This window comes from Rattus norvegicus, chromosome 6 (genome assembly GCF_036323735.1).
Source record: "Rattus norvegicus strain BN/NHsdMcwi chromosome 6, GRCr8, whole genome shotgun sequence".
Lineage (NCBI taxonomy): Eukaryota > Metazoa > Chordata > Mammalia > Rodentia > Muridae > Rattus > Rattus norvegicus.
In genome coordinates, this window is record NC_086024.1 from 109928542 (window position 1) to 109951089 (window position 22548).

General features: G+C 48.9%; 1 protein-coding gene across 2 annotated transcripts in view; it reads left to right on the forward strand.

The window, feature by feature from the left end:
• Positions 1 to 4401: 4401 nt before the first annotated feature.
• The window catches only part of Vsx2 (visual system homeobox 2), a 39063-nt gene continuing 20916 nt past the window's right edge, over positions 4402 to 22548 (forward strand). The window contains exons 1-2 of one of the 2 annotated variants that reach the window (XM_017594026.3): positions 4402 to 20257; positions 21517 to 21601. In XM_017594026.3, the coding sequence (XP_017449515.1) occupies positions 19888 to 20257; positions 21517 to 21601 (455 nt within the window). In that variant the 5' untranslated portion in view covers positions 4402 to 19887. The remainder of the gene's footprint in view (positions 20258 to 21516; positions 21602 to 22548) is intronic. The other variant, NM_001169128.3, reaches the window with a different exon arrangement.

Here is a 22548-nt window from a genome sequence, read left to right on the forward strand (position 1 = left end):
CACACGATGAATAAAAGTTTTTTTAAGTGTTTTTTTTTTAATACAGCAAGTCCGTGTTGTTCAGGATGTCTGTCACTCCACCCATCGGTCTGACTAAACAGTATTAGATAAAGAAAAGTGGGTGGTGCCATGGAAAGAGGGTAAGAGGACAGGTTGAAGTCTGACTAGAAGGGGGTAAGCCTCAGGTCCTCACCTTCCTGTATGACCCCAAGGCATGTTAGTAAACTCTGGGTGCCTCAGTTTACTCTTCTGTAAAGTAGGTGTTCATCATAGCAGCCCTCACCTCCAAGGGTCCTGTGAGGATTAAACATGAGATTGGAGGAAAAAACATTTAGTACTATAGAGAGGCCGCTAAGTCAGCACCCAGGACTTTCCTGCTTACTGTTCAGTCTCTTTGCCTGTCTGCTTCCAGACAAGAGTTCCTAGAATTCAGGGAATGACTTTTTTAAGACAGAGTCTCATTGTATACACCTGGCTAGCCTAGAGCTTAATATGTACACAAGACTGGCCTTGAACTCACAGAAAACCCCCTGTCTCTGCCTCCCGAGTGCTGGCATTAAAGCTATGTACCCCGGCATCTGGCTGGCTTCTCCCCTTGCTACTGGGTGGACAGCAGAGAGGCTTACAAAGGACTCTCAGTTCTTGCTGTCACACCAAAGAGTTCAAAGAGGCAGGACTAGTATAGTTTCCAAAGCTTGCCCTCCATGGGGCACACAGGTTGTGACAGGCTCATGAGAGGGGTACAACTCCAGTTCTCAGGTCTGGGCAGTGCATCCCCTGTGGTGAACATCTTCCAGGCCCAAGAACACACCAGGTTTCAAGAGGTGGGTTGCCAGAGGAAACAGGACTGAAGGGCCAATAGTGGCTGGCCTGGGCGAGCAAGGGCCACCACGGATCAATCAGCAAAGAAAGTGAAAGTGGTCTACAGCACTGAGGGTGGGATCTTCCCCAGACCCTGGGAGAGAAAGAGTGTACACAATATTTATTGATTAGTCAACTGAGATTTCCCCAGACTTTCCTTGTCATCAAAACAGTCTTTTGAGCTGGGCGGTGGTGGCACAGGAATTTAATCCCAGCACTCAGGAGGCAGAGGCAGGCAGATCTCAGAGTCCCAGGCCAGCCTGGTCTACAGAGTAGGTTTCAGGATAGCCAGAGCTACACAGAGAAGCCCTGTCTTGGAAAAAAAAAAACAAACAAACTAACAAACAGATGGCAGGATATCTGCATGTAATTCATGAATGTCCCTCAGGACACCTCAGGTTCTCCTGTGATTACTTAACTACTACAATGTGAGCGTGGTGTAAACTGTATGGTTGTATTATTAGTACTTTATACTGTATTACTAAATGACAAGAAAAATCTGCCCATGTTCCCTGAAGGTGCAGTTTTTTTCTGAAGATCATTCATCCGTGGTTGCTAGAATTCTTAAATTCAGAATCAGTGGATATGGAAGGCCTATATATTTGACAAGGGGCTCAGTCCCCTAAACAGGAAGTTTCTGTCCCCACCCTGTCCTCCCACTCAGGCCTGGGAGGGGCTGTGGTTTATAAGAATGGAGCTGACTGGTGACCCTCATTTTCCCCAGCACACCTGATACCCATCGGCATCCTCTGGCCCAGGCCAGTCCTTCAGTGTCCCCCGTAGATCTCAGAACATATCCATCCATATTGCAGTGGGGGTCTGGGGGTAGGAGAAGCTCCCAGGCCTGCCTAGGCTATGGGATAATTTGATATTCAAATCCTGGCAAAGACCTGCTTCAAATTGCTACAAATTAAGCTGATTTTGGCCCTCTGGATGAGGGATTTGCTCCCGTGGATCAGCCTTCCCAGGACTTGATGAGGTCAGATTACAGAAGGAGGGACAAGAGAAAGAAAGGGTGGGGGTGGGGGTGGGGCTGGGAAATAAAGGAAGAGGGCAGCCAAGACCTTGTAGTTAGGGAAGATTCCCAAGGTCTCAAAATCAGCTCTACCCTGGCGTGGCAGAGCGACTGGTCCCAAATGGATCAGAAGAATCCCCTGGATTTCCAGGAAAACCCAGCCCTGTGCTGTGCACAAGGCAGTCCCTATAAAGTCTTTATGGAAGCCATCGAAGTCGGTGCAGAACGGATCACCCCATTTCACTGGTAAGGAAATAGAAGCTCTGAGAGTTGAGATGGGGCTGGCCGCAGACCAAACTGGACTCAATGGCTATCACCAACTTGCTATGTGACCTTGCTATGTAGCCCTTCTTATAAGGAATATTAGCAGCACACACAGTAAGGAGCACATGGTAAGTCCTCTGTACATCCTGGCCAGGGCACTAGGGCAAGCCTGCAGCGCGATGTGGCTGGAAAGGAGTCTGAGTGTGGTGTACTCCCCGTCTCCCTCAGTTTCTCAAGGAAGAGTCCATCCCCTGCCTTCTCCTCACTCCACCTCTCTCCCGACGAGACACCCCCACCCCCACCCCACCCCGCAGAAGCTCATCTCCATCTGCTTGATCAGGGCCTGCGCTGTATATCGCAGCAATTTTAAATTGCACCATTAAAGATTTTATGCTGGAGACGTTAAAATTAAAAAGATCTATGTGCAAAGAGTCACAACGAATTTAATCAACTTGATTTAATAGAAAACAGCAAATGGAATTTATGATGCCCCGAAAGACAAGGGAAATTTTTTCACACACACACACACACACACACACACACACACACACACACACACACACACACACAAATAATAATAAAAAGCACTTTGTAGAAAACAGAAAGTGGAGTGTTGGGGGGGAGACTCCCCATCTAAGAGTTTATCAGAACCTAATCCGGGGAGAACAACGCTGCTGGCCGGGGCTGTTTGCCCGCTAATCCCAGCTGCCATTAAAATATTAAAGATAAATCTAATCGTCTCTTTATCCAAAATAAGCGACTTTTGTGTGGGGAGAAAACGTCTAACCCCTTAGGAGGAGAATTAGTTCTAATGCATCAAATGGAATTCGGTCCAGGCTGAGGCGAAATAGGGTTTAGAGGCAAATGAGACGGTAATAGAACTAAAACCCGGAATAACAAATTAAAAACCCTCATTTACACGAATTAAAACGGCTCACAAAAGGGATAGAAACCCAGCTCTGCCCTCCTCAGCCCCCCAGGCTGCCTTACTGTCCTATGACCCCCCGTGGTCTCACCACCTAGCTCATCGTCACCCACCCACGGGTCCCCTGGAGAGGCCACAGCACGACCTCATTCTGTCCACCTCTCCCACCCCAGATGCTTCCAGGCAGAGGTGTTCAACATGCCCAATCCAAGTCCAGGCCTAGGATTTCTAGAACTTTCGATACCCCACCCCCATCTCACCCCCACCCCCGCACAGCCAGCTCCTCAGGCCTGTTCCCACCGGCTCTGGGGTGAGACAAAGCTCCTGCCCTAGTCTGTCTGTCCCACACACTGGTCTAGTTCTGTTTGATAGGGTCTCACTATGTGTGTAGCCACATTGGCCTCAAACCCGTGACCCTTCTGCCTCAGCGCCCTGAGTGCTGGGATGTACAAGCGCGTTCCACCATGCCTGGGCTACTTTCTTAAATTCCAACAGCCCCTGCTGGCTTGGGAAGATAAGTATTATCTGTTCTTCCTTACAGCCTTGACCCCTTCGTGTCACTACCCGTCCCAGCTCCGCGGCATGAGGTGATACCATACCGGACCTTCTAGAGCAAGCTTGGCACATTGCAAACTTGCAGGCTCTTCGGGTATGGCTCTTGTAGAACTCGTGCTGCCTCTGACAATGAGCCCCCTGAGAAGCTAGGTCTCTGTCCCCTGGGGAGGAAGGAATGTTTAGCAGGGATTCCACAGGGAAACAGAGTGGGCAGCCAGCAGCCAATCAGAAGCCCCAAGTCAGGTCACCCCCTGGTTGTCACTCAGAGGGACCAAAGCTGACCCATATGTTTAGGCTTGTCTTCGAGCAGCCCCCGGTCTCATCATTAGAATTCTGGATCCCTCTTCATGTGGAACCTGTCTCCCTGGACCTCCATGCCTACTACCTTCCTGGTCAAGCTTTGAGTCCCCTCACGTTAAAACCAAATTCTGCTTTCGTGTATCTCGGAGGAGATACAGAAGGCTCAAGGGCCTCTAATACCCCGTCACGGATTCCTGGAATCTGGGTACACATGGTCTGACAAACGAGCCTATTTGGGCTGCAGAGGGGAGAAGGTGAGGAAGGGGCCTGAGTGCCCCATACCAGGAGGGCCAGAAAGCACCTCTGACCTCCCTCAGCCTTCTTAGCAAATCTACTTGAACGGGAAACTCATGTTGACAGCACCTTATTATGGGATATTAAGGGGAACTGGATTGTGAAGCCAAACCCTCTCCTTGCTCTGTTTCTTCTTTCAACCCCCCTCCCCCCAAGCCTTCCCTCCCCCTCCCCTCCCCCTCCCCCTCCCCCACCCGGTTCCGCAGCCCTCAGGATTGCTCCTCACTGCAGAGGGCTTTGAGAGGGGAGGGGGCAGTATACGGAGAGAAATTCTCTCCGTCCACCATATTCAGCATTGCAGGAAAATGACCCTGGCTCTTGCTTCCAAGCCAAGAGAAAAATTTGAGCTGGGATGGAGATGCCCAGCTCTTGAGAGCCTAGCAGCCACCCCAGGAGATCTGAGGAAACCATGAGGAGGTCTGCTGAATAGAAGAGGTTTTTCCTTCTGTTGGGGGCGGGGGGGGGGGGGAGGGGGGGTAGCACTGAGTAGAGGTGGTTACAGGTAAAGCGGTTGAAGGTGTCATTGTGTTTGGCCCAATAGGAGGGAGTCCTTGTCTGTCTTAGAGCTTCAGAGGCCAGTCCTCCTCCGGCTCCATCAGGAAGGCTCCCCACCCAGTGTGTCTATAATCCCAGCTACTTGGGAAGATGAGGCAGGAAGTTTGAAATTTTGAAGGCAGATGGGACAACTTAAGACCTTGTCTCAAGGGGAAAACGGGGAAGGGGGCAGGGGTACTGGAGGCACTCAGTAGGTAAAGACACTTGATGCTGGAGCTGGAGAGATGGCTCAGAAGTTAAGAGGAGTGTCTATTCTTCCAGAGGTCCTGAGTTCAATTCCCAGCAACCACATGGTGGTTCAATCATCTGTAATGAGATTTGATTTCCCTTTCTGGCCTGCAGGCATGCATGCAGGTAAAACACTTACACATAATAAATAACTCTTAAAAAAAAATAAAAAGACAGTTGCTGCCAAGCCTGACAACATGCGTTCAATCCCCAGAACCCACGTAAAAGTGGAGGGAGAGAACTCCTATAAGTTGTCCTCTTACCTCCATATATAAGCTATGGAAAGTGATCACGAAAATAAGTAAATAGATGTAAAAATTAGAAAAGAAAGAAAAGGGTGGGAGGAAACTGAGGCCCAGAAAGGCTAAGTTGCTAGGTTACCCAGCTCTTACATGGTAGACAGGAGCTGGGTAGCCCAGCTCAAGGTTCTATGTTCAATGCCCAGTGACTGATTTAGAACCAATGCTCAGTCCTGCTTCATTGCTGACTTCAGCCTGGAGAGATGAAGTCAAGACAGACACTGCATCCAGATGTGCCTGGGCCTTCATGAGTCCCTCAGCCACACGGTGGACTGGGACAGGGCAGGTGTCAGGGCAGTTTTTAAAAGTTCTCAAACCATGTATCTGTTGTAGTTGTTTCCTTTTGGTTTGGTTTGGTTTTTTGAGACAGGGTTTTTCTGTATACCCCGGGCCGTTCTGGAACTCCCGATGTAGACCAGGCTCAAACTCACAGACATCTGCCTGCCATTGCCTCCTGAGTGCTGGCATTAAAAGACAAGTATCACCACCGACAAGTCTGTTGTAGTTTTTAAAGACAAAACAAAACAAAAACTTGAAGAGGTCGAAGAACTCCTTTTTGGAATGAGTTTTCCCGGTTTGTTACTTTATAGGCTTCTCCTGATACCTTCCAATCGTTCCTCCCTCCACTTATTGACTATAAGAAGACACGCCCCTTCTTCCTCAGTCCTTCAAGTAGCTGACATAGTTTTCTTTGTATCAGTAAATTCTTACTTTTCTTTTCTTTAAGTTTGTTTGTTTTTTGTTTGCATAATCTTTTTTTTCTTTTTTTTCCCCCCAGGACCGAACCCAGGGCCTTGCGCTTGCTAGGCAAGCGCTCTACCACTGAGCTAAATCCCCAACCCCTGTTTTTTGAAACAGGGTTTCTCCATGTAGCCCTAGTTGTCCTGGAATGAGCTCTCAGACCAAGCTGGTCTGGATTTCAGAGATCCACCTGCCTCTGCTTCCCCTGTGCTGGGATTGAAGACTTGTGCCACCACACCCTGGCAATTTCTTATTTTTCACCACAAACATGAATGATAGTGATAATAAGGCTGTGCATCCCATGAAATTTCCTGACAATGAACCTTTTAAACCCCCATGACTCATATAAGTCACAGGCCGGGAACCTAGTATACCAGCAACATCTGACTGTCTTCAGGGTTGAATCCCATGATCTCAGCAGGTTGGAGACAAGAAAGTAAACTGTGACTGCCATACTCAGTGTGTGGGCCTTTGAGGCTCTGGACCTCTTGCTAAGAGGGGGTGTGGGATTAACAGTTAACTAAAGCCCAAGGGAGGAATTACTTGTGAGGGATTTTTCTTGACAGAATTATTTGAAATGGAAGACCTACCTTTAGTCTAGACCATACCTTCCACTGGCAACCTACAGAAAAAATTTGGAAGACATAAGCTTGCTGTTTTTGCCTTCATGGTCCCCCTGCCCCCCACTCCACCCCCACCCCTCTCTCTCTCTCTCTCTCTCTCTCTCTCTCTCTCTCCCTCTCCCCCTCTCCTCTCCTCTCCTCCCTCTCCTCTCTTCCCTCTCTCTCTGACAGCTCTACTCCTTCACTGGCATCAAAGACTACTTCTTAAGAATCTGAAGACCAGGGATTGGAGAGATGGCTCAGTGGTTAAGAGCACTGACTGCTCTTCCAGAGGTCCTGAGTTCAATTCCCAGCAACCACATGGTGGCTCACAACCATCTGAAATGGGATCTGATGCCCTCTCTGGTGTGTCTGAAGACAGCTAAAGTGTACTCAAAATAAAGCTAAAAGAAAAAATCTGAAGAGCAGATGCAGCATTCAGCCTTGTAGAGCAAATACCTACTGGATTCTTGGACTATTTGTTGGTAGACAGCCATTATTGATTGGACTTCTGAACAGCAGTCTCTAATAATTCTCCTACATATATGTGTGGCGTGTGGCATATGGCGTGTGTGTCCATTCATTCTATCAGTTCTTTTTCTCTAGAGAACCCTGACTAATACAGTGGGGGAGGTGAAAAAGATCCCACAATGGTAAGAGAGGATAGAAGGATGCCCTGGGCATCAACCAGGCATGCAGGTGCGTAGGTCCTCTATTGTTCAGGGTTCTCTAGAGGAACAAGATTTATAGTGTGTGTGTGTGAGATATGTGTGTGTGTGTGTGTGTGTATGTGCACGCCTGTGTATATATAATAAATTCTAATAAAGTATATACACACACGCACACATATGTACAGGGATGACTTACAGGCTGTGGTCCAGCTAATCCAATATGGTGGCATATGAATGGAAAGTCCAAGAACCCAGTAGTTGTTCAGTCCATGAGTCTGAATGTCTCAGCTGGTCTTCAGTATATACTAGAACCCCAAAGAAGTAGGCTCTGACGCCAGTGAAGAACTGGACTTGGAAGTGGGGGTGAAAACAAGAGAGCAAAGAGAGAGCTTCCTTCGTCTGTGTCCTTTATATAGGCTACCAGCAGAAGGTGTGGCCTAGGATAAAGATGGGTCTTCCCACCTCAAAAGATCTGAATTAAAAGTTTATCTTCGAACATCAAGCATTAAAAGTGGATCTTCCCACTTCAAATGATTTAATTAAGGATTAAAAAAAAAAACCCACAGACGTGCCCAGTTGTTTGGGTTTTAGGTTATTCCAGATGTAGTCAAGTTGACAGCCAAGAACAACTATCACGGGGCCTCTGAGAGAAGGCGGGATGGAGCACATGGGCAGGTAGCAAAGAGCGAAGTGACTCTGAAATGCCAGAGGCCCGGGGCTCAGAGCAGATAACAAATGGGCTCTTGTTAGGGGGTTGGGGACTACTGAGGTGATTCATGACAAGAGGGCTTGATGAGAGGAGACTCATAGGGCTGGGGTGGGGCTTAGCGCCAGGGCACTTGCCTGGCATGCCAAGGTCCCTGGGCTGCATATCAGCACAGGGAAGAAGAGAGAACTGCACAGAGCCCGTCAGTTCTCCTTACTGCTTTTCTGAGCTGTCTAGATATCTTTTTAATTTTGCTCTCATTCTCCTAGAGCATGTGCTCAAGTGATTTCCCCCGTCTTTATGACAGCCTGGGAATGGAATGGGACTATTGGGGTGACCGGGTTGGCTGAAGAAACTGCACTCCAACAAAGGCCATAAAACCCACGATTTTCAGAGTCCCCTGTGCCTCAATTCAAAACAATCTCTGTCACTCACTCCCCTGTTGTCCTTAGACGCCTCTGCCTGACACTTCTGTCCAATGGGAGTTAGAACAGACAACACTCAGTGTCTTAGCAAAGACCTCCCTTAGCTGCAGGTGACAGAAACCAACCGATAGAGAGTGCTGGAGAGGACAATTCAACCCAACGACCTAACAGGAGCATTATGGTTGGCTCAACCGAGAGAAGGGCACACGTTGGAAGTTGTCAATCCCAGAATGAGCTATCTGTAGTTAACCTTGAACTAATCCACAGTCTAAGCAAGATCAGGAACACAAGCCTGATCAACCCAGGGACCCTGAGGGAGAGAGAAAGCCCTAAGTGTATACATCATTTGTTCTGTGGTATGTTATTTGTAGGAGTTATGGGGTTGCCGTAAGGACACAGTCTTCTTGCCGTGCAACCCAACTCCTCATGTTCAAATAAGAGTGACACAGCTCCTTAGCTGCCCAACTGTGGCTCCACTGAGGCTTCCTCATCTGGGCAAATAAGAAGCAGAAGCATCCATCCCTTAAGTTTCTCTGTGAGTATGAATTAGGTAATCTGAATAGTAATGCTGCATACGATGGCTGGTACCTGGTAAGTAAGTGCTCGGTAAATATTAACCTGAACTGAGGAGCAGCTGTAAATCTCAACAGGTAAACTCTATGTAAATGCTACCTAGTAAAATACCAAGTCAACAGGAATAAACCTCAGGCAGATTTTCACAAGCCTGGAGCTGAGAAAGGCAGGCAGAGGACCTGCAACTGTGGACAAGTAACTAATGTGCATGGGTAGGGGGCTCATATCATCGGGCCATCGTTTGTAATCAAGAAGCAGATGAAGAGATTTCTAAATGATCCTTTCTCAATCTTCTGGTATGTTTGAGTGTTTGTCTCCCAGAGACCTGTAAGAAAGCCAGGGTCAGCATCGATGTCCCCATTATACAGATAAAAGAAACTGAGGCCCTGAAGAGTTGTATGACTACCCACCCAGAAGGACACCACAGGTAAATCAAGATCACCATGTCAGTAGATCTCCTCATGAGTGCTACAGATGGGTAGAAGGTGATGGGCCTAAAGGGTAAGATACCCGCCCACACAGGCAAACAAGAACAAAATCAACGAAAACCACCACCACCTCCACCAACAACACCAACACCAACAACGAAAAACCCAGAGTTCAAGGTTGGCCAGTCCAGGCCACAGCCCCTACAATAACAAGAGCCCTCACAGGACTTTACAACAGTGTTTCATGCAGAATGAATAATTACCTGTAAAGGAGGTTTTTGTCCTTCCCATTGAGCCTAGCATGATGGTGCATGCCTACAGGAGCACCCTTGTCCTTAGACTAACCATGTCTCTTGTTAGGTCCTTACTGCCAATAGCACTACAGTGCTTCTTTCAAAGGTTAGCCCTCCCTCTGACCCCCCCAACTAAGGCTAGCCCTCCCCTCTGACCTCTCCCCAAAGCCTGAACACTCGCACAAGGATCTGGATAGCATTCATGTTTTGGTTGCCAGCCCAGCCCCTAGTGTCTCACCTTTGGGATGTAGTGGGACCTTTCAGAGATGGCCCCAGTCATAGATGGTGATCAGGTCATGAGAGCATTACCTTCAGAAAGAAACAACGACAGATCCGACATCAAAGAAGCTGTGAAGCTTGATCCCTTCTTTCACTTCCTGACCATTAGGAAGTAAACTTTTTTATTATGTATTCCCCTTGTGGTGTACACTGCCTCATCCTAATTCCAAAATCAATAGACCAGCCGATAAAACCTCGAAAACCTGAGCCTTTTCCTTTTCTGAGTTCATTATTATCTCGGCTTTCTTTCATCTTTCTTTCATTGTTTGGTTTGTTTGTTTGTTTGTTTGTTTAAACAGGATCTCTCTATGTAGCCCTGACTGTCCTGGAACTTGCTGTGTAGACAAGGCTGGCCTCGAACTCACAGAGACCGTCCTTCCTCTGCTTCCCGAGTGCTAGAATTAAAGGTATGTGCCACCATGCTCAGCTTCAAGTATTTTGTTACAGTAATGGAAAACAAATTAACAACAGGGGTTTTACTCTCTTTTATACTATATTGCTGTCTTTTTGTGAGGCAGGGTCTTCCTGCGTAACCTAGGCTGGCACCAAACCCCAATGCCTTGGCTAGGTTGTCCTTGGGGTCATGATACTCTTGCCTCAACCTCTTGAATCCTGGAATTACAGACATTAAACCTGGCTATGCCACGGTTTTCTTGCCAACAAAAAATAGTGTCTTGGGGAGGAGAGGTGACTTAGCGGTTAGGAGAACTGGCTGCTCTTCTAGGGGACCTGGGTTCAATTTCCAGCACCCACATGACAGCTCACAGCTATCTAACTCCAGTCCCAGAGCAACTGATGTCCTCTGAGTGCTCTGAACGGCCTGCACAGGCACGGCATGCACGTGGTGCACATACACATAAAGTAAAAATAAATAAGGCTTTGCCAGGTTGTGGTGGCACACACCTTTACTCCCAGCACTTGGGAGGCAGAGGCAGGAGAATATCTGAGTTTAAGGCCTCTGCAGAGGATATCCCAGGGTAGTCAGGGCTACAGAGAAAACTTGTCTCAAGATAAATAGACAGGTAGATAGATAGATAGATAGATAGATAGATAGATAGATAGATAGATAGATAATAGAAAGATAGAATCTTTAGATTATGTCACAAATAGAAGATACAAAGTAAATATTTGTTGAAAGAACAAGTATGTGCCAGATATAATGACACACACCTGTGACCTAGTGATCCCAGCACTTGGGAGGTCGAGGCAAGAAAGTCTTGAATTTAAGACCAAATACATATTTATATCTGACTAGCAGGCCAGGGAAGAGAAACAGAATAAACCAAACCCCACCTTATAAACTCCCATTCCATCCTGACATCACCACAGTTTGGCCTGCTTTCCCCCATAGTTCCAATCTGTCAGTCGGCAAACAGCGCAAAAGACCCAAGGGTAGAGTGTGTGGGCAAGGTGTTTTTCCTTTTCTTCGAGGATTAAGGAAGGGCACAGGGGGCTGTGGGCAGCTGATGAGGCCCTCCCATCAGTTACTGATAGCATCTGGACAGTGGATGATGCTTGATGCTGTCAATCTGGCAGGGCCTGGAATCACCTAGAAGACAGCTTCCAGGCACACCGGTGTGCTTATGTTGATAAATTAGTCAATCCCTGGTCCTTCTTGTGAGGGATTATCTTGATTGGAGAAAGTACCACTTTCAGACTTGGCTCTTGGACTGCATGAAAAGGGGAAAGTTAACTGAGCTCAAGCATCCATTAAGTATCCTTCATCCTCTGCTTCCCAGGTATGGATACACTGTGCCTCACACTTCTGCCTCCATGATGGACTGCAGCCTTGAACTTTGAGTCAAAATAAACCCTCTCTGCCTTAGCTGCTTCTGTCAGGGTGGTTTGTTGTTTGTTTTGGGGTTTTGTTTTGTTTTGTTTTGTTTTGAGACAGGTTTTCTCTGTGCAGCCCTGGCTATCCTGGAACTGGCTTTGTAGACCAGGCTGGCCTCGAACTCACAGAGATCTGCCTGTTTCTGTCTCTTGAGTGCGGATCTGCACCACCATGTCCTGCTGTCAGGGTATTTTATTACAGCAACAGGAAACGAAACTCAGCTGGGGACTGACAAGACAACTCCCCTGGGACAGGCTAAAGGCATTACCTGCTTTTTCCCTTGGACCCTCGGAAAACTCTAAAGAGTGAATACTGCTGCCTGTGCCCTTGGAGAGAAAGCTGGGTCTAGTTTAAGATGTTCTTAGACGCCCTAGGATCTGGAGAACAGTGGTACTACGTGCCTTCCTACATCCAATATTCCTACATCTTGATCCCATCGTTAAGAAAACATGCAGGAGCCCAGTGTTGTGGGTGCACACCTTTAATCCCAGCACTTGAGAGGCAGAGGCAGGCAGATCTCTGAGTTCCAGGGCAGCTACATAGAGAAGTCCTGTCTTGAAAAAAAAAATGCTAAAAATCTTTCAAGGTAGTTGGGCAAATTTATTGAAATGGTGTAGACATTCAGGAGGCTGGGAATATGGCTTCATGGTTAAAAACATGAGCTGCTCTTCCGGGGGACCTGGGCCCACTTCCCAGACGACAGCTCATAGTCATTGGTAACTCCGGTTTCAGGCGATCCATCGCCCTCTTCTGGCCTCTGTGGGCACTGCATGCACATGGTGCACGGACATAAACGTAGGCAAAACAAACAAACACATTAAATCAAAGTAAATAAATCTAAATACTATTTTTTAAAGATTTATTCATTTATTATATATAAGTACACTATAGCTGTCTTCAGATACACCAGAAGAGGGCATCGGACCTCTTTACAGATGGTTGTGAGCCACCATGTGGTTACTGGGAATTGAACTCAGGACCTCTGGAAGAGCAGTCGGTGCTCTTAACCGCTAAGCCATCTCTCCAGCCCCCTAAATACTATTTTTAAAAGGAGTCCAAAACCTAACAAGGGTTCATTTATGTAAATTAAGTGTGAGTCAAAAGTCCTCTTGAAGGGACTGAGGGCTAGTTCACAAGTAGAACTTTTGCCTCACATGTACAGGGTCCTGCATTTGACCGTTGATGTGGAGAAAAGAAAAATACCCCCTCCTGGCATCAAGCTCTTTACTGAACAGAGAGAGCAGAAACCTGACCCAGCACCTGCAGATAGAAGGAAAATGCCGGCAATGTGGGTGTGGCCCGCCCTCAGGCTCTCTGGAAAGAACTGTCCAGCACAAGGAAGATGTAGTTCATTGCCAGGAGCCCCAAACATACGGGACACTGCAACAAGCGTAGCACAGTCTGGGTGGTTGATTCATAGTGGTACTGATGGTTCAAAACCAGCTCCTTCCCTTCCTGGTAGCTTTCAGCCCCTCCCAAAACTGTGTTGCTGACTGAGTACTGGGAAGTGAGTGGCTCAGGGACACAGAAGCTGGGGACAGAATCTGGCTTTGGCTAGGTTTAGGAAAATAGACACCGAGGCCACATGACACAGCAAACTCCTCCCCACCACCATCCGACACCACCCCACACCATCCACCTCCTTCCCACGCCGGCTCCTGTCCTCCAAGTTTTGGTGACTTATTTGCAGAAGCGACAGACCTCCTGACTCTCAGCAGACTTTAGTGGAGTGACCGCATTAAGGGACTCTGCAGCCATGAATGATAGCAGGAAGGACTCTGATTAACTGAGCCCCCAAAGCCAGGTACCATGCTAACTGCTTTAAGACTTCCCACTCTGGAGCAGGTGAGATGGCTCTGCAGTTCAAAGCACTTGCTGCTGCTCTGGAGGGGTCCACATTTTGTCCAGCACCCTCATGGCAGCTCACAACTGTCTGTAACTGCAGTTCCAGGAGATCCAATACCCTCTTCTCACTTCCTCAGGCACCAAGCCAATATGTGACACACACACACATATACATATACATGCAGGCAAATACTTGTGTGTGTGTATGTGTGTAAATATATATACATACATACATATATACATACATACATATATACACACATACATATATACATACATACATACACACACACACATATATGTATATTTTAAAGAATACCACCCCCTTTGATCAGGGGCTCAGGCTCTACAAGGGCAGGAGCTAGGTCTCCACCCTGCTGCATCCTGGGTCTCAAGCAGGGCCTCCCTACATGGTTTAGTCATGGTGAATTCTCTCTGCGGCTTTATTTTGCCGTCTCTTCATGCCGACTGTTCTGGCAGGCAGATATCTAATCATGATGATGGTCCCGAGGGACTGGCTTTATCATGATCCCCATTTTGTAACAGAAGAAACTAAAGACACCGAGAGTTTGAATGGCTTTCCCAAAGTTCCTAAGCAAATTCTAGAGCGGAGGCCAAAACGCGCACACGCAGGCAGCCTAACTCTAACGCATGCCCTTGACCTCTGTGTGGATTCAGGATCAGGGAATGTGTTTAGTTCTGGGGTTGTCTGGTTGGTTGGCCTCTTTTGCTGTTGGATTGTTTTGTTTTGTTGAGGCAGGATTCCCACCCTGTAGCCCAAACTGACCTTGAACTTGTGGCAAACCTCTCGTCTCAACCTCTCAAGCACCGAGTCTACGTGCCTCCCGCAATGCCTAGGTATAACTCTAACGTGGGTTGTTTTTACAGTTTAATCAGCTGAAGCTTTGAGAGAAATTAAATGGTTGGATCCAAGCAGAGCCAGGATTTGAACCAGTACAATCAGATTACATGCTCTGAAAGAACACTTGACTTTTCCCAAAACCTAGCCCAAGCTTTCTCTGTAGATACCTTCAATAACCACTTTTTAGGTGCACTGGTTGGACCAGGGTTTCATGTGGCACAATCTGTCCTCAAATTTGCTGTGTAGCCAAAAATGACCTTGAATTTGTAATCTTCCTACCTCTGCCTCCTGAATTCTGGGATTCCAGACCTGCACCACCACAGCCAGCTTCACAGATATTTGGAGTCAGAGTCTTGCCCAAGCCTGACAGCCAGTAACCATCAAAGTAAAAATGACCTTTTTACCCCCCGCCCCGCTGCCAGCCTGTACCCTAAAATCAACCAGGGTTTCCAATTCTCAGGGTATCTGGTTCTTAGCTAATGCTGGTCCATCCCTCCCTCCACCTGTAGCCTCTGGCAAGGGTGTTTCTCAGACAGTCAGAAGCTACACTTGCTTGTAACCTCCTGAGACAGAGTGGTCACTGTCACCTCAGGACTGGGAACTGGCAGCTTTGAAAATGGGGATTAGTCAAGAGATTTTTCATCTACATCTCCTGGCAAGAGCCAACTTCGTCACTCACTCTCCGTTCTTCATCACTCACATCCTTCCCCGTTGGCTGGCATAGGGCTCATCATGGCTGTCTCACAAGTCAGAGATATGACAGATGCCATTAGCATAACATTCCTACCCATCCTCCACCAGCAGGCTGGCGAGGAGAGGAGACTGAGAGAGGAGGCAAGAGGTCAAAAGACAATTCAATTCTCTCTCTCTCTCTCTCTCATTTTTCTAATAGACAGGGTTTCTCTGTGTAGCCCTGACTGTTCTGGAACTTGCTTTGCAGACCAGACTGGCCTCAGACTCAGAGATCTGCCTGCCTCTGCCTCCTGAGTGCTGGGACTAAAGTATACCACCACCAGCTAGCTAGAAAGAACAGTTTCTAACTTTGAAAATTGGAGGCTGTCTGACCTTTGCAGCTCTCTAGCTAAAGTCTTGGGGAACCCAAGTTTCTGTCTCCACAGAAAGGAGGCATAAATTCCTCTGCCAGGTCAGCATGCCACTTAGCACAGCCCCAGGAGCTCTGTTTGCAATATTGTCTAGTTATGTAAGTGGTGCTACTTAGAACTCGATTCCACAGAACCCAGAGGGAAAGATGCCTTGACATTGCAGATCCCTGCTAAGCTGACTTCCACACATGGTAAGCCATGTGTTTGGGGAGATAAATGTGATCCCAGAATTTGGAAAATGGAGGATCAGGAGTTCAAGTCCAACCCTGAATACATCAAGGAACCGGAGACCATGAGGATACATGAGCTCCATCTCAAAGCAACAGCAAAGCCTTCCACAAAATCAAAATCCAAACCAAACACGTGCCCTGACAGGGATGTGGTAGGGACCAGATACTGTGCCAAGAGGCTGGGAAGGTGTTTATGCACAGCAGACATGGCCACATAAAGGGCTGGAACATAATGCCCTTGGCTGCCATACATCTCCCAGGTACCGTCTGCCTAATTCTAGCTCTCGTGTACCACACCAGCGTGAGGAGAGGAAGGGGACGACATACGTCAAAGCAGCCCTGTTAGCAAGGCCTCACTGTGTTTTCTTTTGTTACTTTTGTGTGTGTGCATGAATTCACATGTGCATTCCTCATGTATGTGCGGATGGGCATGTGTGTGAGTATATGCATATGCACACAGAGAACAGAGAATAACCCAGGGTGTTCTCTCTCCAGGGACCCTGTCTTTATTTTGGTTTTGGTTTGTTTGTTTGTTTGTTTGTTTAGATGGAGTCTCTCCCAGGGGGCCACTGATTAAGCTGGACTGGAAGTTTGGTTTCTTTTCCTATCGTTGGGATAAACACTCTGACAAAAGCAGCTTAATACAGAAAGAGTTTATTCTGCATCGAGTTTCCGAAGTGCAGTGTGTCTCTGCGGAGAATTCAGGATGGCAGGAGCTTGAAGCATCTGGTGATATGGAGTCCAAAGTCAGGGGGCAGAGAGCAATGGACGGGTGTTGCTGCTTAGTGCCTTGCCCTTTTATTTTATTTAAGTTTTATGTATATGTATGCATACATGCACACATTATATCTATATATAATCTATATCATATCTAATCTATATCTATATTTCCATCATCTTCACCTCCACCTCCACCGCCATCTCTATCTTATATGTACGTCAGTACCCAAGGGAGCCAGAAGAGGGCACTGAATCCCCTGAACTGGAGTTACTGACAGTTGTTGTCACCAATGTGGATGCTGGCAGTCACACTCAGGTCCTCTGGGAAGAACAATAAGTTCTCTTAACTGCTCAGTCCAGCCTTCTTACTTATAGAGTCTAGGATCTCAGCCAAGACACAATATCCCTCAAAATGGGAGTGTCCCTCCACCGAGACAAGTACAATCAAGATCATTTTCCAGGACTTGAAGAGCTGACTCGGCGGTTAAGATCAATCGCTACTTTCACAGATAACCCGAGTTTGGTTCCCAACATTCACATCCGGCAGTTCACAACTGCCCACGACTCTGGCTCAAAGGGATCTGATGCAGTCTTCTGGCCTTGAGGGGCAGCTGCATTCGCATATGGCATACACATACATAGATACACATGCATGAAATCAAGCACATACACACAAATAAGAAATATTTTTAAGGCTGGAGAGATGGCTCAGCAGTTTAGAGCACTGACTGCTCTTCCAGAGGCCCTGAGTTCAAATCCCAGCAACCACATAGTGGCTCACAACCATGCCCTCTTCTGGTGTGTCTGAAGACAGCTACAGTGTATATATAATAAATAAGATTTTTTTTAAAAAAGAAATATTTTTAGAAGATGATTCTCCATATACATGCTTAGTGGTCTATCTCCTAATCTCCCTGGTGGTTCTAGATTCTGTTAAATGGCAGTTGTGACAACTGTCACAGCAGGCCAGCACCAGCAAGGCCTGGAGATCTGCCTGTGCCTGTCCTCCTTCCAACACTGAGTTTACAGTTAAGGGCTGCCATGCCCAACTTTTTCCCTGGGTGCTAGGAGTTGAACTCAGTTCCTCATGCTTACACAGCAAGTGCTTTCCCAACTGAGCTATGTCCTCAGCTCCTGGTTTGATTTTGTTTTGTTTTTGAGAACAAGGCCTTAGGTAGTTCAGGCTGGCCTTGAGCTCTCTGTGTACCCTAAAGATGATCTCGAACTCCGTTTCTCCTGTCTCTGCCTCCTGGGGCTGCCAAACCCAGCTCAACAAAGCCTAATTTCCACACCTTTTTTTGGTGTCTCTTCCAGCTCAGTCTATCCCTAAAGAGGCCACAGAGAATACCAGACAACAGAGGAGGCAGGTCTCCGAGCCTTGCTGGTGTGAGCCTGCTGTGACAGTTGTCACAGCTGCCATTTAACAGAATCTAGAACCACCTGGGAGATAGACCACTAAGCATGTCAGCCAACAGAGGAGGGTTAGGAGGGTTCCATTTCTTTGGAGGTTTGCAGCTGACAAGCCAAGTTGTTCCAAATGAAATCTCCTGTCAGTCTGATTTCCCATTCTCCTCAAAGCAGCTGACTCTGTCCTTACCTTCCTCCTGAACGTGTCTTTAGGTCAAAGAACCATCCACTAAAACTCATCTTTTCTGGTGATGGTGGCATGAGCCTTTGAACCCAGTACTAAGGAGGCAGAAGTAGGCAGATCTCTGTGAGTTCAAAGCCAGCCTAGCCTACCGCTTGAGTTTCAGACAGCCAGAACTACACAGAGAAACCCCGCCTCAAAAACAACAAAAATGAAAACAAAAACAAAGTAAACCAAAACAAACAACAAAAGAAAAACAAAAAACAACCCCACCCCATCATATGTTCTATACAGTGGATAGAGAAACCCCCGATTTACTAAGATGATCTCCAGTTCTGGTAAGGTGACAAGGAGCTAAATCGAAGGTCTACAGTGTGTCTGGGACGCATGTTCTCCTTGGCTAGTGACACTTGGGCCATGCTCCGGGTCTGAGACCTGAAGCAAGAATTTTTTTAAAAACCACTCTACAGGTATATCTCCCAGCCTGCCTGAGTTGCTTCTCATCACACTTCCGCTGGCACCACCGACTGCCCTTCCGAAGCTCCTGGAGAGGGAGGTGGTCAAAGAGGCCCCAGCACTGGGAAAAGAGGCTCCTTTTTAGTTACTCTCTGCTCCCTTCTTCTGCACCGGCGATCACAGTTTCACACCCTGCCTTGTCTTGCTGGTTTGCTGCAGAAGCCCAGCCTTCTGCTCCAAGCTACTAGGTACCTGATACTTACTAACAGAATAACTGTTAGATTGAGTATAACCTTCCAGACAAGCACTTCAGGCTCATTCTGTGGAGATGCTCAGAAAGACATAGTTGGATTGTCAAGTTGGCCCCCAGATGAAATCCCAGCCCTCAGGAGGAGAATATTGAATTTGGGAACAGCTCGAACTGTATAGAGGTCCTGTCTTAAAACACCAGGAAGAAAGAGGGGGGTGGGAGTAAGGAGGATTAGATAAGGAGGGAAGGAAGACCCCATATTTGTTATCAAACAAAACCCTCACCTTTTCTCTTTCCCACGAGGGCTTGATCCTAACCCTGATCCCTTTAACGCAGGCCAGTATTTATTGAACAGCTCTTCTGAACTGAACACAATGTCCCATGCTGGAGAGACAAGCCCTACCCACACATCTAAGGCCCTTGCTGTGTTCTCATTCCCACCACTCAGTTCAGGGCCCTCCAGCCTTCCTTGTCCCGTGTCTGTCTATTTGAGGCTGCTGAGTTAAGAGAGGGGAGAGGTCTCCTAGTTTTGCAGACCATCCCCATCCCCCTAACCCTACCCCAGGGATCTGTCCCAGCTAACCTTGGCACTGGTCCCAGTCAGGTTATACAACTCAGAGCCCCTATCCACTGTGTCCCCTGGAACAACTCCAAACCTGGCTGTTTCACCTTTGTCCCTGCAAGAGCACCCTGCAGAGCCCACCACACTTGGGCCTGCAGCGCCCTGGCCCCTCGGTACCGGTGGCGGCGGGAGCTGCCAGCTTTTTGGAATTCCTAATCGCTCCTGGCCCCGGTGATTGGCTGTTCAGCTCTGACCCCACTTGGGCTGCCGCCTGGTTGGATAAAAAGGGAATCTCCTTGGGGCTCCAGAGCATTAGACACCGGAGGGGGCACCTGGGACCAACTTCACGAAGCGGGGAGCCCGGCGGGGGGGGCTTGGGGGAGCAAAAGACCCGCGGCCTCAGCCCCTCCAAAGAACCGGGAGATGACGGGGAAAGCGGGGGAAGCGCTGAGCAAGCCTAAATCCGAGACAGTGGCCAAGAGTACCTCGGGGGGTGCCCCGGCCAGGTGCACAGGGTTCGGCATCCAGGAGATCCTAGGCTTGAACAAGGAGCCTCCCAGCTCCCACCCGCGGGCTGCCCTGGACGGCCTGGCCCCCGGGCATTTGTTAGCTGCGCGCTCTGTTCTCAGCCCCGCAGGAGTGGGCAGCATGGGGCTGCTGGGGCCCGGAGGGCTTCCCGGCTTCTACGCACAGCCCACCTTCCTGGAAGTGCTGTCCGATCCGCAGAGCGTCCACTTGCAGCCACTAGGCAGAGCGTCGGGGCCGCTGGACACCAGCCAGACGGCCAGCTCCGGTAGGTGAGGGGCGAGGCTGCTTGCCTGCCACACTGCTTGGGAAAGTCGCATCGGGAGCTGCCGGCTCTCGCCTGCGGGCCCCGACCTCCCCCGGGAGGAAAAGTTCACGCAGGTCAAGGGATCTCAGCCTAGGCCTAAAGTCAGCGGGCCCCGGCTAGCGACCCGAACGAACTCCAAGGGTTTTCAGATTCAGCTTGTCCGACCCCTGCTCAGTTCTTGGGACCTAGTGTCTGTCCGTGCACGATCGAATATCTGGGTTGGGGCCCCAGTGGATGTTGGCTCCGGTGGCCGAATCCTTGTCGCATCATTTCCTTGGAGCTAGCTGGAGGGCCTTAGCTCCACTGCTCCACTGAGGCTCGGGCCTTGGGGAGGACCTGCTCTCCTGAAGCCCCGATGCTGTACCTAGAGCTGGCAGGACAGGAAAAAGGAGCTGGCCCTGGCTCTTGCCCCTAGGTCCAAAGTTGTCTTTTTCCTCCCAGTTTCTCGGTCCCAAACCCCCGTATTGCTTAGCTAAGGTTCGATTTCCTCCCGCTACGAACTGGGAAAATAAAGCCACCACCGCACCCAAAGGGCAGCCATCAGATATAACCTAAGAGGCACCATGTATTAGATCCCGATTTTTCTCTGGCTCAGGGACCTTGGATGAGCTTCCCTTCGCCCTGTCAGGGCCACTTCCCTCGCAGTATGTTCTAGCTCGCCGACTCTCAGTATTTCCCCCAGATTTTTAGTGCCGTTATTATGTATTAAACGTAGCAGGACAACGAAAAGTGGTTCATCGTAGGCTCTCCGAACTCGAACAGAAAAACATTTTGTGGGTGCCACAAAAGAGACAACGAACTCGCAGTCTCCAGCCCTTTCCAGCACCCCAGCTCCCCTGCAACAAGCCCGGAATCCTTGGGTCAACTTTTGGATCTGAGACTTGGGGGCTGTAGGCGGATGGGAGATCTCGGAGCTGGGAGGACCCCTGGGGATCCCTGCAACCCCGGTGCCTGTCTCATTCTCCCATGTCCCTCCCTGCCTTCCTGCATGCCCGGCCTTGGCCTCTCTTGCAACGAAATCTATTCAAAAATCTGTGGTCTCAAGAGCAGACCTGGAGAGGGTCGGCCTGGGCGTAGGGATGGGGATGGTGGCCGGGACCGAGAGCTTCGGTGGAGACCACAGGCCCGCGCGGCTCCCAGAAGGTGGGGTCCTCACCGTTTGCTCGGCGCTGCGGAGCGCACTCCCCATTCCACTCCCTGCCTCTCCGCTCGCTTTTCAGATTCCGAAGATGTTTCCTCCAGTGACCGAAAAATGTCCAAATCGGCTTTAAACCAGACCAAGAAACGTAAGAAGCGGCGACACAGGTAAGAGCCACACAGTCCTTTCTTGTTCCCATCCCCAGCCATCTCGTCCCGGGCCGGGTGACCCAGATGTCGTTTTCTGCGGATCACAGATGTGAGGGCCCCGGCTGCACCGGGGCAAAGACACCTGCGTCGTATGCAGGAGCCTATCCGGGGGCCCTGGCGTCCGGTGAGGGTGACTGAGCCAGAGCAGCCCCACCATTTCTTCGGCTTTCTCCCTGTGCTGGAGACAGGAAAGGCCCAGCTGGGTCAGACCTGAGCCGGAGAGGCGTCGGCGACCTCAGATCTCTGCACCCACCAGGTCGGAGATCACTCAGACCCTGTAGAGAGCAGATAGGTTCCCACCTCCTTCCGGCTGGAGCCATATCCAGGCCCCTCAACCACGGGGGATCCCGTTCCTCATACACTGCCCCAGGCTCGTCAACTCTCCAGGTTTCTGTTGCGATCATTTCCCCCCAAAACTTCAGTGCACGACTGGACCTTTGCTTTTGGTCTCTGCAAGTCTGTGCTGCTGGGCGAGTCGCTATCCTTCGTGAGCCTCAGTTTTCTAGTCTGAAAGATGGGGAAGAAAGTGGACTGTCTGGTTTCACCAGCCGAGGCCGCAGTTGGCTGGACTGCTTTGGTGTCGGGCTAAGGAGGGTTGACCAGCTCCAGGGGATTCACGCATTCTTCTGGCCTCCTGGGGTACCACGTACAGGTACTAATAAGCAGATACGTACACGCGCACACATATTTTTAATGTGAAAAAATAGTCTTTAAATAGACGTTGCTTCCCCAAAGTTAAAATTCAATGGACGAAATATGCTCTCTTCGTCCCTTGTCCCCACGGGCATGGGGGCCGGGGCTGGTTCAGACCTTCATTCATTTCAGCGACAACACTAATCCGTTCCTAGCGGAAATCTTTGAGGAGATTTTTAAGGGGGAAAAAAAAAAGGCAAGAGGACCCAAGC